Source organism: Mauremys reevesii, linkage group 5 (genome assembly GCF_016161935.1).
Source record: "Mauremys reevesii isolate NIE-2019 linkage group 5, ASM1616193v1, whole genome shotgun sequence".
Lineage (NCBI taxonomy): Eukaryota > Metazoa > Chordata > Testudines > Geoemydidae > Mauremys > Mauremys reevesii.
This window is the reverse complement of record NC_052627.1, coordinates 32339181-32356443: the sequence shown is the minus strand read 5'-3', so window position 1 is coordinate 32356443 and position 17263 is coordinate 32339181. Positions and strand designations below refer to the sequence as shown.

General features: G+C 41.5%; 1 protein-coding gene and 1 long non-coding RNA gene across 10 annotated transcripts in view; one reads left to right on the top strand and one right to left on the bottom strand.

Moving 5' to 3' along the window:
- NPNT (nephronectin) overlaps positions 1 to 17263 on the top strand; it is a 78164-nt gene that overhangs the window by 55990 nt on the left and 4911 nt on the right. For all 5 annotated transcript variants that reach the window (XM_039540414.1, XM_039540411.1, XM_039540412.1 and 2 more), the window contains 2 exons: positions 14666 to 14761; positions 15098 to 15196. In XM_039540414.1, the coding sequence (XP_039396348.1) occupies positions 14666 to 14761; positions 15098 to 15196 (195 nt within the window). The remainder of the gene's footprint in view (positions 1 to 14665; positions 14762 to 15097; positions 15197 to 17263) is intronic.
- LOC120406109 overlaps positions 14505 to 17263 on the bottom strand; it is a 37901-nt gene continuing 35142 nt past the window's right edge. For all 5 annotated transcript variants that reach the window (XR_005599093.1, XR_005599098.1, XR_005599097.1 and 2 more), the window contains 2 exons: positions 15872 to 15993; positions 14505 to 15132 (listed from right to left, as the gene is read on the bottom strand). This is a non-coding gene — a long non-coding RNA (uncharacterized LOC120406109). The remainder of the gene's footprint in view (positions 15133 to 15871; positions 15994 to 17263) is intronic.

Sequence of the window (17263 nt, the reverse complement as noted above, 5' to 3'; positions counted from 1 at the left end):
TTTAAAATGCTAAATGTTATATAAAGCTGTATCTGTCACTCCTAATTTCCTCTGTGCTCTGTGTGCCTGGAGTGGTAATTTAGTCCTTTGTTCATGACATGTTTGCGGTTTTGTAAAGATAATGAGTGTTCTGTAATGGGAAAAAGTCCCTTCAGGTAGCTTGCAGCCTTGAGAAACTAAATGACAATTCCTCTGATAGCTCCTATAAGGTTACAGTTCTGTCAACCTTATTGAAAAGACATATAGAATTTAATAGGGATGAAATAATTTGGTTTCTACAAAAATGGAATAGGATTCTATAGAAATTACTCTAAAAATCTAAAGAATTCAGCAGCCAGTGATCTCCCATCTACAAGTTTTTTGAACCATCTTTATAGAATTTTATAGCAGAAATACAATTTACTAGAAAATTACCTAGGTCAGTTTAAAAAAACCTATAAAATATATCTTTCTCTACTAATTCTATAGGATTTTTCTATTTTGGGAAGCGTGCTTTCATTTATATAGCGATCAAGATATAGGGATTTGAATTCTGGAAGCTGTTTGTTTGCTTTTTCAATGTGATCTTAAATTTTTGTAGTTGCCAGGAACCAAGGAAAAGAGATTATCTGCAGAGAGCGTATCATGTTTTTGTTTACGAGTGCTCAGGAGTAGCCATTAGTAGTTTGTGAAATGTATACATAGCCGGAGACCAGTTATTTATCCTTCAATACACTTCAGTACACAAATCAGCCTGATTCTGAGACACGCTGTGCACCTGCTACTGTCATGGACTTTAATAGGCCATATTGGTACTCAGCCACCCTCCATATCAAATCCATAGATATGTGCTTTTTAATCTAATGTTATCCCTTCTCTTCATCCCATATTAAAGATTTATTTGATATACATAAAATCAAAGGTGTGAGAAAGATTCAAGATTCCTTTCATGCTCTAGATGTTGACAAGTTGTAGGGCACTCCTGGGATAACCTGCAGCAGGCCTGCTATGTTGTCATTTATGTTTTAAATTATTTGTATTTTGATAGCACCCAGAATGTGGTGGGCACTGTCCCTCAACTCAGCAAACACACAGCCCCTGTCCCAAGGCACTTATTAAGTGAGCATATTATAATGTTCACTCTGGAAGTGAAACCTGCAGTCACGGTTGCAAAACAGTTTCCATCACAGCTCTGTTTTTGTTGTTTGTTATTCAGTGAGCATTATCAGTGTGCTCAGCACTATGTAGCATAGAGAGAGCCACGCCTGTTGGCCTCTCTACTGCCACAGAGAGCTTTCAGGTGTGGATAAGGAACAATGTCCTTGTATTTAAGGAGGGGATAGTGTGTAGCATATAGGAAGGAAGCTGTTACATTCCCTCACTCAGCTCATTCAGAAAAGATGGCAATTCTCATGTATTTTCACTATACTGGCTTGCTTTGTTTATGTTCCCCAATATTGTTCCAGATTGAAAACGTACGTAATGGCTGCAATCATGGTTCCTATGTAGATGTTAGATTCCTGTCGTAAAGAGATGTTTTTTGTCTATTTAGTGCAAAAATTACAGTTGGTGAAAACCATCCTCCTTGTCCGGCCTGAATTTTCTCCCTGTCCCTCCTAAAGTTAAAATCCCCCCCCCATCCCCTTCCAATGTTCTGTTTGTATGAATAGGCTCTCCACCCTTTTCTGGGCCTCAGTGCATCACATCACCCCATTGCACCAGCCTCATCATCCTTAGGATTAGTCAGGTCAGCACTGGAGCTCCCTTCCACAGGAGTAAGGGACCTGTTGGACATCAGGATTTTTCCTAAGTGTACAGGACCTGTATGTATGTGTGTATTGTTAGAATGTCAGAGCAACAGCAAGAGTAGCTGTTTGTGAGGGATTACCAGAGGAAAGGGCTTCACTGAAGCATTATACATAGCACAAAGGAGCTGCCAGCCTTCCTGACCTAACTAGCTCTACCCAGCTCTGCTCCCACCCCTGGCTGGTGCTGTAAATTACTGGGTAGCTTTAGAGCTTTGTTCCCACCTTCCTTTGTAATGCAAAGGCCAAGTTCAAAGTCAAGCTCAAGTTGTTCCTCCCCCTCCTTTTCTGAACCCGTCTGCTCCTTATCCCCTGTATCTTGCTTCCATCTCCCTTCCTGTGATTTTGTCGTGGGCTCATTCGCCAAAGTGGAGCATATAGCAGACAGAGCACTGTAGTGGGGTCACCTAAAAGAAAGTGTTACAATCAGTTATCCACTGATTCTAAGTGTACTCCCCAAATAGGCAGCTGCCCCTGGGTTACACACCCAGGTGGAATCCTCTGTGTCACCAGATCAGATCAGACCAGACACTGCCTGACCATATTCAAATGCAACATTCCCTTCTTTGTTAAGTGGCCCACCCTGGTAGTGACATCTCTCCAAGACTCACTCACAGTTGGACAAATGGGAGGGGGAGGGGGAAAGTAGATAAGGCAAGACAAGATGTAGAAACAGTCAAACAAAAATCCATACAGCATACTGGGAGCAAGGAAGAGACTGTGCAAATACTTCCCTTTAGCGTATGCATTTTTTAAAAATTGTTTCATGGAGCTTAGATATTATGATGACAGGCGTGTTAGAAATGCCATAGATTAGATAGAGGTTCAAAGCTGCCCAGAATTTTGAGGCATGAGTGCATGAGACAGCTGTGGATATTGACATTTATTTCCTTCTTGTACAAAAGGAGAAGCAACATTCCAAAAGTGGATCAAAATCTGAATCTATTTCTAGACTGACAAATTGATCAATCAGTCAATCAAAACTCCAACATCATCAGCTGAGAAGTTAACTAAAAAGTTATGGTCAGATAAGCTCTTTATAGTTTCTCTTGATTGCTAATTCCATTTGATATGGTTTATTGAACTTTCAGAGACTTATAAACATCCTAAAATGTCCTGCTAAGGCTGATTCTAACACTCCAGCAGATTTTCTGGTCAGCCACCCATGATTCATCTTGGCCAGCACCCATATGCTTAAGTCCTAGGGATGACCGTGATTGATACCCATGTCTGGCAACAGAAGCTGTTCCCTGTTGACATCTAGCAGCGAGCCAACCACAAAAGGAAGTGTGAATTGCACTGAGGTCCCTGTCGTCCCCAGGTGGGACCTGAGGGGGCATGAAAAAGATCATGCCCTGCTCCACTGACCCAACAGCAGCAATACACACATGTTGCAACCATCATTGTACACCTGGAAGGGGATGATTTGGTGGATGTTACTAAGGTCAGCCTCCTCGCTGACGGTGATGCAGGACTGAACTGAGCATAGTAAACTATTTCCAGGAACTGTGCTGGCTTTGCTAGACTAGTTCCCCCTCAGTGCATGGCTGAGGGCTCACAATAACACTGCAGTGGGACAGTCAGAAAAACTGGGAAATGGTGAGAGGTGACACGTTGTGGCATAGACTAGGGGGCAGTACTGGGCATATTGGCCAATCCTGTTCTGCCTTTGCCTAAAATTTAAAAGCTGCTATCAAATTTGGACCTTCAGGCTGGTTTTTACCCTGGGGTGGGTAGCTATTGCTGATAGAGGGAGATTGTGACTTGGCTTTCTAGCCCTGCCTGCACTACATAAAGGGCTTGAGGGAGTAACTTCTTCAGTATAATGTCTTGTTGTTTCCAACAGTTAGTGCTGCAGCGGAATGATAGCTCAGTGTTGCAAATGTTGGGCCTTTCTGGGAGCTCAGTTGACCACCACCAATAGGTGGGTGACATTTTTGGTATATTATACTTGGATGGGAGGAAGGGGCTTCAGTAGGTGGCAGGATATGGGGCACATAGTGAAGGGGAGTGATGCCTCAGCACCATTTGACTGTATCCAGCAATGAAGTCATGGTGCCTCAGCATATTACTGATCAGATCAGCAAAGACAATATGCCTGATAATGTTCTTGTAGAAAACAGACACACATCTCAGGGTTTTTTATTTATTTTTCCTAAATATATTCTTGGCAAGTCTCTGCTTCTCTGGCTTCCTGTCCCATACACTAGGTCAGGGATTCTCAAACTGGGGGTTGGGACCCCGCAGGGGGTTGCGAGGTTATTAGATTGGGGGGGGGGGGTCATGAGCTGTCAGCCTCCACCCCAAACCCCACTTTGCCTCCTCATTTATAATGATGTTAAATATATAAAAATATGTTTTTAATTTATAAGGAGGGGTTGCACGCAGAGGCTTATGTGTAGGGTTACTAGTACAAAAGTTTGAGAAGCACTACACTAGGTTAAATTCTCTGAAATATCCACTGCAGAATGTCCCTGAATCTGCTGCTTAGCACTGTCATTCGGACCGCTGTAATTTTCATTAGTCTGCTTAATGATGACACCGACTGGTGTAGGTTAGACTGACATTTAGATAACGTGGTCCTTTTTTGGAAAGGTTTTAGATTACTTTGATATTTTACTCTTTTACCAGTATTTACTATAGGACTAAAAAAGGACTTAAAATGGACCATCTCACCGTCTGAAACAAAACAGACGATAGTTTGGGTTTTGTTCATAGACTTACTATTCTTGTCTTCTGAACCACTTAGTCAGATGAGGCAATGGAATCTATCAGCAAGGATAATCTTCTCCTGATATTGACACAGCGTGAACGAAAACTTGCTGGAATGTAGTACGGAGTTAATATTCAATGATTCAGGATCTGATCCAGAGTCCATTGAAGTGTGTAGGCATCTTTCCATTGACTAAAATGGACTTTGGATAAGGCTCTTAATGAGCAGAATTTATTAGTCTTTAAGGTTGAGATTTTCAAAGCCACCTAAAAGATTTGGATGTTCAATTCCCATTTTTATAAAAAAGCTTGTTTTATGTTAATGAATTTTTGGGAAAAGCAACAAAGAGTCCTGTGGCACCTTACAGACTAACAGACATTTTGGAGCATGAGCTTTCGTGGGTGAACACCCACTTCGTCGGATAACATGCATCTGACGAAGTGGGTATTCACCCACGAAAGCTCATGCTCCAAAACGTCTGTTAGTCTGTAAGGTGCCACAAGACTCTTAGTCTGGATCTGTAAAAGCAACAAACACGGCTACTCCTCTGATACTTGAATTTTTTGGGTTGCTCTTAAGACTGAAAAGACCTTAGAACAGGGGTGGGCAAACTATGGCCCGGATCTGGCCCTTTTAATCTGGCCCTCGAGCTCCTGCCAGGGAGCAGGGTCCAGGGCTTGCCCCACTCTGCACTGCTCCCAGAACCAGCAGCATATTCCCTCTCCGTCACCTACGGATAGGGGCAGCCAGGGGTCTCTACACACTACCCCTGCCCCAAGCGCCACCCCTGCAGCTCCCACTGGCTGGGAACCATGGCTGATGGGAGCTGCAGAGGCAGCACCTGCGGATGGAGGAGGGCACAGAGTCACCTGGCCACACCTCCATGTAGGAGCCAGAGGGGGGACATGCCATTGCTTCCAGGAACTGAGGTAAGTGCCACTGACAGCCTGTGCCCCGACCCCCTCCAGTGCCCCAACCTCCTGCCCCATCCCTGATCCCCCCTACCTGCCGAACCCCTCGGTCCCACCCTCTTGCACCCCAGAGCCCGCACCGCCAGCTGGAGCCCTCACCCCCCCCCCCCACCTGCACCACAATCCCCCCGCCCCAGCCTGGAGCCCCCTCCTGCACCCTGAACTCATTTCTGGCCCCGCACCAGAGCCCGTACCCCCAGCTGGAGCCTGCACCCCCTCCTGCACCTCAGACCCCAATTTTGTGAGTATTCATAGCTCACCATACAATTTCCATACCCAGATGTGGCCCTCAGGCCAAAAAGTTTGCCCACCCCTGCCTTAGAAGGCGTAGCAAGTGTGGCTGTGTAATCCTTGAATCCATCAAAATGAGACAATGCTAAAGGTAAAGAATGTAGACCCCGAGTCACTGATGTCAGTGGAGTTACATTATTTTGGATTAGTTTGGCCCAATATTCTGATACCTTTTCAAAATGAGTTTGGCTTAATGTTTTTATGAAAATAGGTGTTTCATTGTTATGTGGCATCTGGAGCTGTGTCATAGAGCTGAATCCTTTATGTAAAGGGTAAATCGCATACTTCCAACATTCTTCCATGCAATTTTGTGCTCACATTTGATTCTTTCAAGCTTGTGCTTGCTGTTTATGATGGTGTGTTTGTGTTTCATACTGATTGTATAGCCATTGTTCATCTTCTAGATCTGTTTGCTGAAAGAAAAGCCGTTCCATTTTAAAAGAGATTTAATAGGACAGGTCTTGAACAATTCTACATTTATAAAAATGCACTTCAATATCAGTAACAAGGGTTAGGTTAAAGAAGTTAGTGGGCATTATACCTGCCTGAAGAATACAGAATTGGGCTCTACTTGGATTAGGGCCATGTTGCCTTCTCCTATGTATAATGATACACAAGAACGGGAGAGACTGCAAGAGTTTTCCCAAAATCATCATGTTCCTCTCTCCACCCAAAAGCCTGCAGACCTTCCAGACTCTCAAGAAATCTGCCAGAAGCACAAAGCCGTCCATGAAGAAACTCTGTGTCCCCCAGGTCCTTGCTAATATGCAATACAGCTGCTCTTCAGTTACGACCTATCAGTAGCTGCTATTGGAAACCCTCCGTAAAAGGGGGGAGAGGTTCCCTATGTAAAAATTAATGGGGCCTCAGGTTGCAGAATTTTAGGCAACATACCATAGCCAGGTAGGGTGGCTTGTGGTGGGGTGAGATGATGTACATTTTCCCCAGTCTAACCTCTGCCCCTCTTCCCCCCACCTCAACTCCAGACACACTAATCTCCTTTCCTGCCTGGGGCAAAATAGGAAGGCACTCTCAAGGTGGTTCAGGGACCGAGGGTCATGACCTAGCTAGCCCCTGACTGTTTAGTTTTCTAGTTTAGCTATTTCTAATATATGTAAGCACTGGAGACATCGTAACTATTCCTCTTTTAATTTTTTTATTTTTTGAGAAAGAGTTTAACTAAGTTTAATTTGCTTTAAGAATGGAACTTTCTTATCTATGTTTTAATTACATTTATTGACAAGTGGGAATTGCATGCATAATTGCTCCAGTATGGAATCAGCTACATTTAAACTGCATTATATTACTATTTTTGTTATTATTTTAGTATTATTAATAACAATATGAAGCTATGCTTCAGTTCTCAGTTTCTTTTTTGTTATTGGAATCGCCAAAAAACTGAGGGCCATAACCATGAATAACCCCAAAATATACTCACCATACCTCAGCTTCCCAAATTTAGCCATTGGCGAACAGGTGAAAGAAGTAACAAGACTTTTTCAAGATTAAAAGGCAGCATGAGAATTGGTCTTACGTAGCTGGTTTAAAAAAAAAAAAAAAATCTCTCCCCTCTCCCATCCCTTTATGAAGAACTTTACTCAATAACTTGAGGAATGCTGTAGAATTAGTGTATTGGCTCACCCAACTATGTAGTTCTACCGCACAGCCTCCTTGAGAAATACCATGCAGTGTATATAGTTCATGGAATCTTCTAAGAAGAAGTCAAGTTTATATTTAACAGTCTTATCAAGCAGTTGAAGTAAAGTGAAAACTACACTGATACGCTAAGTAAGTACACACAAAAGGCTTGGAAAGCTCAGAAGAAATAATTGTGCCAAATTCTTTCTCCCACGGATCTCCACTCAGCATACTTAGCGGTCTTAGGAAAGAAGAGTACATATGGACCATGTTAAGGCTCCTGTGTCTTATATGGTAGCTCCCTTGTTTGCTGGATCTGAGTGCACATTCCTTTCACTAGAATCCAGCACTGAAAAGGGCATTTTTAAAGCATTCTCAAAGTTTGTGAAATTAACACTAGAAGGGGTCTTTTGGATGATATTTGGAGAAATCTTAGTGTGGGGCCCTAAATTATACATAGTTATATTAAACTTGCTATACATGAATGTTCATGTCTATACGGTAAACAGGGACTGGAAGTGGAATTTCATCTAGTGACTTGGGGACCACTTTGTCCTGTAAAGCTAGAAAACCTGTGCAAGGGCCAGGAAACTATCATCTCCTATGTGAGATTTCCTGCAATTCATTCTGCAAGTGGGGTAGGCAAAATGACAAGGGTCTCGTGTAGCAGGCAGCGGGCACAAACCTCTGGAGGCACAAAGATCTGCCAGAATGTCCTACAGCTCTCAGGGCACCTGCATAATTTAGGGACATCAGAATGGGGCCAAAATACTTCCCATTCCCTCCTATGGGAACATGGCTATTGCAGAGTCATACTGCCATGCATTGCTGGCCAGTCTCCCTAAACTCCTGCCCTCAGGTAGGGGGTGGAGGGGTTACAATGTGTGGAAGAAAAGCTGCAAAAGATAATGCTAACAGGGTGAACTTTGTTATGATAAATGGTTATAGTAGATCAGAATAGGACAGTGAGTTCACCAATACTGGTCCTGGGTACTGATAGCATAGGGTGAAGTGACACTACATCATATTGGCTGATGGGGCAAGCTCAGGGAAGAGAATAGAAACAAGATAATAAATGTATCTGAAAGGAGACCGTTTCCCTGAACTGACCCATCACAATTGCACCCGCTGATTGTTGGTTACATAAGATCTAGAAGTTTATAGGCAACGTGCTTGTGTTCTCAAATCCCTCTTCACCATACATCTCCTTATAGAGTGCTAGGAAAGGAGAGGAAAACTACAGGGCCATTCAGTTTCCCTTGGATTCTGGCTAGTAGAGGAAAAATGGCAGGGTCATAAGAACATACTGGGTCAGACAAAATGGTCCATTTAGCCCAATATCCTGTCTTCCAAAAAATGGCCGGTGCCAGATGCTTCAGAGCGAGTGAACAGAACAGGGCAATTTATCAAGTGATCCATCCTCTGTTGTCCACTCTCCGCTTTTGGCAATTAGAGGCTGGGGTTGTGTCCCTGACCATCTTGGCTAATAGCCATTTAGATGGACCTACTCTGCGTGAATTTATCTAATTCTTTTTTGAACCCAGTTATACTTCAACATCCCCCTGATAATAGTTCCACAAGTTTACTGTGCACTTCATGAAACACATCCTTATGGTTGTTTTAAACCTGCTGCCTATTAATTTATTGTGTCACCCCTGCTTCATGTGTATGTAAGGGGATAAACACCACTTCTGTATTCACTTGCTCCACACCATTCATAATTTTATAGACCTCTATTATATTCCCCCTTAGTCAGCTCTTTTTCAAACTGAAAAGTCCCAGTCTTCTTTAATCTCTCCTCATATGGAAAATTTCTCTTATAAGGTGTCAGTGCTGCTCCATCCACTGGTGTGAAGCCCAATGAACTCCCAAGCCAGGTACCAGCTCCTGACTATGAATAGCATGTAAAATGGATCTCTGGATGTCAAAGCAAATTTTGTAGTTTTTATTCAATTGCATTTTCTTGAAAACTTATTTTTCACTATTCATCCAGCTCTAATTCTACAATACTTTGCCATTGGACTTTCAGAATACTCCCTCTTTGATGGTTACTTATTCTGTTTTATTTCATTTTAAAACATTGTTGTGGTATCTTTCAAACTGATTCACTTTTGTTTGTAATGCCCTGTGTAGCGATTAGAGTTTTTGCTATCAATTGGCAGTCAATTTCATTAAGGATTTTTAAGAATTTATAAGTCCCTGATTCAACAAAAATCCATCACACTAGTCACATGCTTCAAGTTAGGCATGTGCTTAAGCACCTAGCTGAAATAGATCTTAAATCTTTTGTGTAGGCATTACTGCTAAATTTGCCTATCTGAAAGACTCTCTCTTTCCCGGTGTCTTACTGCCATAGCTCCAGTAGGAAGAGGAGTTCAAGCTGAATCACCCTCATTATAAAAGAAGAGCAGGGCATTCTCAGTGAGGGCCCCAGGACTCTGAAACTTGCTCCCTTCCTTGGTCTGAAATAGCCTGTACTCAATAACATGGGCATGCTGCAAATGCCATTTGTTTGATAGGGTTTGGGGGAAGGAGTCAGTTCTTGTGTACAACTGGGGCTCAGTCTCTTTTCTGGAGCTTTTCCATTTTGGTTTGTTGGCTTGCTGAGGAGGTTAATGATTATCTTCATTTGCATATTAAACTTACACTAACCATGCAATAGCATAAATATTAACTATTTTCAGGATATGCAGAGCTTTTATATGGGTTTTTTTTGTAATGTTAACGCCAAGAAAATTAATGTATAAGCAAAACAGTTGTTAAAAACAAAATAGCAAAACTATTATTAAAAATGATGTATTGCACTATAAATAAAAAGGCCAGATTCTAATACTCTTACTTACACTAGACTTTGCTCTGCAAACAGGGTCAAACTGAAGTCATTGGGATTATTTGTGGAGTAGGTGCTATTCAACATGAGAGAGAGTATAAGAACATGACCTACAGTACTTTACAAATGGACAAAGACATTCCTAATGCTAAAGAGTTTACAATGAACATAAGAACATAAGAAAGGCTGTACCGGGTCAGACCAAAGGTCCATCTAGCCCAGTATCTGTCTACCGACAGTGGCCAATGCCAGGTGCCCCTGAGGGAGTGAACCTAACAGGCAATGATCAAGTGATCTCTCTCCTGCCATCCATCTCCATCCTCTGACGAACAGAGGCTAGGGACACCATTCTTACCCATCCTGGCTAATAGCCATTTATGGACTTAGCCACCATGAATTTATCCAGTCCCCTTTTAAACATTGTTATAGTCCTAGCCTTCACAACCTCCTAAGGTAAGGAGTTCCACAAGTTGACTGTGTGCTGCGTGAAGAAGAACTTCCTTTTATTTGTTTTAAACCTGCTGCCTATTAATTTCATTTGGTGACCCCTAGTTCTTGTATTGAAAGGTCATTGAATCCAGCCCCCTGCCTTCACTAGCAGGACCAAGTACTGATTTTTGCCCCAGATCCCTAAGTGGCCCCCTCAAGGATTGAACTCACAACCCTGGGTTTAGCAGGCCAATGTTCAAACCACTGAGCTATCCCTCCCCCCCCACTGAGCTATCCCTCCCCCGGAAGAAAATAATAAGAGAAATAACTGTTCTTAAAGCTAACCGAAATATGAGGGGAAAATATCCAGTTTAATGCAGATTATTTAAATCTTTTGTTTGATTAATAGACAAGGCGGGTGAGGTATTATCTTTTATTGGACCAACTTCTGTTGGTGAGCGAGACAAGCTTTAGAGCTTACACAGAGCTCTTCTTCAGACCTGGGAAAGGTACTGTCAGTGTCACAGCTAAATACAAGGTGGAACAGATTATCGGAAGGAATTAACATGTTGCAAGTGACCATTCCAGGTGAAATGGGCAGTTATAGGAGAAACGTGGGTTAGTGGGTTCTAGGTATTTGTAATGAGCCATAAATCCAGTGTCTTTATGGAGTTCATGATTTTTGGTGTCTAACAAAATTATGAATTTATGCTCCCAGGGTTGTGTTGTGCAGGTTTCCTTTGAAGATGAGAATTGAGAGGTCAGATATGGCATGCTCGTTTTGTGAAAAGTATTTGCCCACAAGCAATATGGTGTTTTTGTCTTTTATCATTTTTCTGTGTGAGTTCACTCAAGAGTATAGTGATTGTCTCATTTCACCTACACAATTACTGGGCCATTCAGTGCACTAGATGAGGTGGTCAGTATGTGTAGAACCTATGGATCTTGAAAGGTGTGTTGTGCTCAATCATCGTAATAGTGGAGATATGTCTGCAGGTTTTATGTCTGTTTTTATGGCAGGGTCTATTGCCTCTTTGAGTTGGTGGGTCCTGGTCTGTGGGGAGCTTGCTTGATTATTAACATACATGAATGTTGCATACAAGGATTAAAAAATATCTTCCTCATAACATGTAATTTGTTACCTTTAAAGCACATATTTGTGTTTGCTCAAGCTCTTATCATTACCTGTTTATTTTGTTAAAATTCCCAAAGTTGTAACCATATATTATAAAACCTATTTGATCCTGATTTAAGATTCTGTTTATATTACTGAGCGTTTTCCAGTTCCCTGGATTTGACAAGTTAGAGTACACATTCAACAGTGGTGTTTACACATTTTAGCCAGAGAATCTTTTTTGCACTGGAAGCAAAGTGTGTTCTTCCTCAGTTTGGGTGTGATTTAATAGAAATAACCATATTCATTTCTGGTCAGAATCTTAAATCACTAAATTCATCTTTATTTTTAGTCATCTAAAAAGCCCATTGGTATATTTTAGAATTTATTTTAAAACTGAATTGCAAGCATGCTTCTAGTTCTTATGTTTTGGTGGCGTGAATAATTAAGTCAAACCATAAATATTCTAAGCACCACAGGGAGCTGTAATATCTGAGGATAAGTCTGAAATACATTACTACTGTCATTAATGATGTGCTAGGTGTGTGGCTGGAAGAGGAATTTTCAAGACAGCTGTAACAAGTGCAATAATCTATTTAGCTACAGCTGTCCTTCAGACACAACATTTGTGTACTGTATCTGGAAAACTAAATTTGGCAACAGATGTGGTTAGAAGAATGCTACAGAATATCTTGAGTCAAGGCAGCACTGAGAATCTTTAGTAGAGTAAGGGTCCCTGGAACTGTCTGGAATTTCAAGGTCAGTGTATTTAAGTAGCAGTATACGCAATCATTGCAGACATTCCATATTCTGCAAATATGAATCCCTCAAGGGCCTTTTTAATTTCAAGGAGTCCTGGCTTTTCCAAGTTTCATAGCCAAGACTCCCTCATGGGCAAAGAGATTATTTCCTTTCTGTGTAGTTGTTATACAGCTGAGTGCAACGACTGGGACACAGGGCCTGTATTATAGTGACAGCTATGATTATGGTTGAATTCCAGCTTCCATTCTAAACTCCCCTTTTAAATTGCTCATAACTTTCTCTCACACATCTCTTTAGGGCTGAAATTATCAATGCTCTCTACCCAGAAAGTTTCAGAAAAATACTTCCAGCCATTTTGGAGTCCTTCAGGTCAGGGGAAGAGGGGAAGGCATTTGGCTCTAGAGCAGGGGAGAGTCAGGTAACTGGAGGAGATAGGAAAAGGGTGTAGTGAAAGCAATGAGTATGGCAGGGGTTGAGATGTGCATGAAGTGAGAGAAGCAATGGGGAATACAGGAACTGATATCCCCAGTTCCCACAATTCACACTGTAGTAACAGCTGTTACCTGACCATTGTATGTGTCTTGCCAGGTGTGCAGGCTGGAGTTCCAGTCTCTCTCCTGCTCCAGCTGTGCTGGAAGTTCTTAGGCAGGAAGGAAGCAGTGCATGTGCAGCAAAGGAGCTTCTTGTCTATCCCCCCTTCTCTCTCCCTTGTGCCTGAGGATGAGACCAGGAGACATTTTGGCTCATGCTGCCTTGCAGTGTGTGAGAAAATGGAGGCAAGTGTGACATTAAAGAGAAATGAGTGGCACTTGGGAGGCCTGTGATTATAATTTGTATCGCAGTAGAGCGGAGACCAGTGCCCCATGACAGGTACTGTACAAACACAGACTAGACAGTCCCTGCCCCCAAAGAACTTAGTCTGGCAGTTAATATTCTTCAGTGAGGCCTTGCAACATCCTTATGGGGTAGGCAAAATAAAGTGTAGAGAGGATAAGTGACTTGTCCAAGATCACACAGCAAGGCAGCGGCATTGGGGTCTGTGTTCAGAGGGGTTCTAGTGCTCCTGGGTGGAGCTTTATCCCTCTTCTTCCACGTGCACACAGTGCTTAGCTCTCAGGATTGGGAAGCACCAAATCAAGAGGCTGTGATGTCAAATCTACAGTCCTTTGGAAATGCCACGTCTCCTGCATTGGAACTGAATGATGTGCAGTCTGGGGAAAAGGAGGAGAGGAGGCTATGGGTGGGAAGAGGTGTAGGCAGCAGCACGGGGGGAGAGGGACTGGGAGCAAACTGCTATGTCACTTATTTGTCCAGTGTCCCTCAATGTTTCTTTCTTGAGCAGTACTCAGCACGTGTATTAAGTAAAGTTCTAGTAAATGGAAGACCAGGGTTCTATTATTTTGCTACATTAAGCTATGTTTTTAGAATAAATTTAACCAACATTGCCAAAGGAGGACAGAAAGCACAGAGGCAGAAGCCTGGATTTTTTGGTAGACTATTACTCAACTGAAATAAGTTTAAAACAAACCTTGCATTTTCTCCTTTGCATGCTCGATTATCTCTTCAGATTACTGTTTGACCCTCAGGCATCAGTATTGTAAACTGTATCACCTATTCCAAAATATAATCCTGATCTTCATCATTTAGGGATTATTGTCAAGTTTTATTCTAATCTTTTATACTGTGGTGTTTCTAAATGCTGGTCAGGTGCATGGGGTATTATTGCAGATTCTCTCATGTGTGACCTCAGATTCCCATTACTGGCAGTGAAAGTTAGTAATCCAGATCCTTTGAGATGCTGACTTGGGGCAGCTCAGGCTTTAGCAGAGAGCACATTTGACTGTTTTCTTTATTTGAAAATGTATTTGCGGAGAACTTTTTTTAAACGCCCTTCATTTGCAGAGCCTTCAGAATTTTTTGAATCACCTTTTACAGAGACAAATGTTCTAGCATAAATCACTGAGGTGGGAAGTTTATGAATCTTCATGTGAGATTTAATTAAATATATTGAATTAATCAAGAAAAGCATAAGCCTGAGGCTTTCTCTCTGCCTTTTATTAAAGATAAGTAAGTAGGTCATTGACTATTTTTATCTACCTCATTCATTTCTTTAAAAATTACTTTCTCTTCCAGTTCCACGACAGCCTGGAGTGAGCAATAATCTGTTTGAAATATTTGAAATTGAAAGAGGGATTAGTGCAGATGAGGATGAAGCAAACGATGATCCAGGTACTTATCAAGTTTACTATTCAGGATACAGTTTTACAGGATACCTGCATATCAGCTGTTTTTATACCATCTTTGTTTTAACTGTGTCCCTTTAACTAATTGGTCTAATTCTTCCTTTACAAATGTGGGTTTTATTAACACAGGTTTGTGCTCTAAATAGTATATTAAGTGATGCTGTTATTTGCCTAGTACTTGTTAATATTGCTGTAGCTTCTTTTTGTATAGCTCAATATATTGCACTTGTAAATTCTATCCAGTCAGAAAGTTGGTGAGTGGTCCTCCAGCCTTAAGGATCAAGGACTGTTCTTATGTGTCTGTCTGGTCTGTTCTTCGCAGGTATCCTGGTGCACAGCTGTAACTTCGATAGTGGTCTGTGTGGATGGATCAAAGATAAAGATGATGATTTGCACTGGGAACCACTTAGAGATCCATCAGGTACAATAACTTTGTCCAGTCACACCTGTTTTAGTTTAAGAACCCAAGCCTGCTCCCATTACATTTAATCTGTGCAGAAGGAGATTCTCAAAACTTTGCTAATTGACAGTAAATTAAGAAATGGCCTACCACTCAATGGTTTTAGGACCTGCTCCCATTAAATGTAGTGGGGGTTTTGCTACTTCAGTGTTGATGACAACATTGAATGGAAGTACATCACTATACCTCAACTGGGGAATCGCCTCTTTGTTAGCCTGTATCTTCTAGATAGGAACAGGAAAGTGTTTTCTTTCCTCCTTTCTTAGCTTCCTTAATTGAATAGGGAATAGAACTTGGAATGTGGCCCAATTTATTTATTCCTATTTGAAGCAAAATCTATAGTTCAAGGATATGAGGAGATATTTTTAAAATTGCCATGCCAACATAATTATTAGCATGGTAATACTAAAATTGTGGGCAAAGCTAGAAATAATTTTGGCTCTACTGTTAAATACAAAGTTCTGTTTCTACCTTAACATTCCCAAGTCAGAGCGTAGTTTACAGAAATCCAATATAAAATATTACAGAAGTATGTACACAGGAAAACTGTTTTAGTAAAAAGGGAAGGAGGGTAGATTTTTACTATACATAATTTTTCAAAATTTACAGCGTACATCTCAGGTAGCAAAAACGGACCTTGAATATTGAGTTGAATGGAACAAAGGCCACAAATCACAGGCTCTTTCTGGATCCTAGCTGGTATTCACTCAGGGCAGTGAACCACTCCATACTGATACACCTCAGAGAATCTGCTCTCTCTACAAAAAGAATACACTGAGTTTACAAAAAAATCAAGGCTGGACACAAGTCAATGTTTGCTGCCAAATCTGTCTCCACATAGTACTGAGAGCTATATGGTGACGTTCTGTTTTAAACATACAGTCCTGACCATGCATTCCCCTTCAGCCCTCTTACCAAAGGGATGGAGATTAGACACACACCTTTAGCTCTCCATTAGACCCTATAGGATTACATCATAGAAAGAATGCCTCATGTGACTGATTGTAGACACTGAAAGGAAATGCATTCCCTGGTTGTAAAATACTATGAGTTAAATCATAGCCCCAATGGGGGAGGGGGGGCGGAGGAAGTCTTTTCCTCCAGCACAAGGACCAAAGTATTCAGCACTGTAATAGAGTGCTTATCTGATGGAGTCAGGTCAGGGCCATCATCCTTGTACACCAAGGCTGCACTGGGGGCAGTACTGATTAAACCTGTTCAACAGATGTAGTAAGGAGCATGATCTCCATCCTCCTGCTCCTGACTGTATTGGTATGGTGCCTCTAAGCACCACTCCTTTCTCATGTGACTCAGGCTCAGAAAAGACATCATTTAGCATTACATACATATAACTTTTAAGATGCTTGTGACCTGGAACAAAGTGTGGCCTACAATGAGTTTCTGATTAGGTGTACTCACTTAAAGTGCATGAATTTTGTTTACTCCAGGGTTGTTTTGAAAAGCATCAGTTTCAAAAAGATCACTTGGCCAGCTGGTTGGAACTCTTTCATACATTTTTTTCCAGTTATATTCTATGTTCCCAGCTTTTTACCCATACACTGCTGCTACTTACAAACCGTTAAAACCAAACCAAACCCCAATCATTTCACAGATTTATTCTTTACAGCTGGCCAATTGTTTCTTGGCTTTCAAAGCCCTGATGTTTAGGGTTTTTTTTAAGTGGTTTATCAGAAGCTACATTTTAAAGGTGCTGTACTATTTCTTTAGGTTTACCTTATATGTAGAAATCAGGTGAAGGTCTTTACCTATGAAGGTCTATTCTTGTAGGGGCTTGTCTACATACACACTATGAATGTTTTCCTACTGATTTAGATAAATCTGTGCAACTCTCTAGAGTGGATGCAGTTATCCTGGTATAACTTTGTCCATGCTAGAGGGTCATACTGAACTAACTGAATGTTTTTTCTACCAATTTAGTTGTACTGTTCCAAAAACAAAGTGTAGACAAAGCATACCATACTTTTTTAAGCAGATCACACTGCATGACTCTGTTCCTGTCTGAGGAGC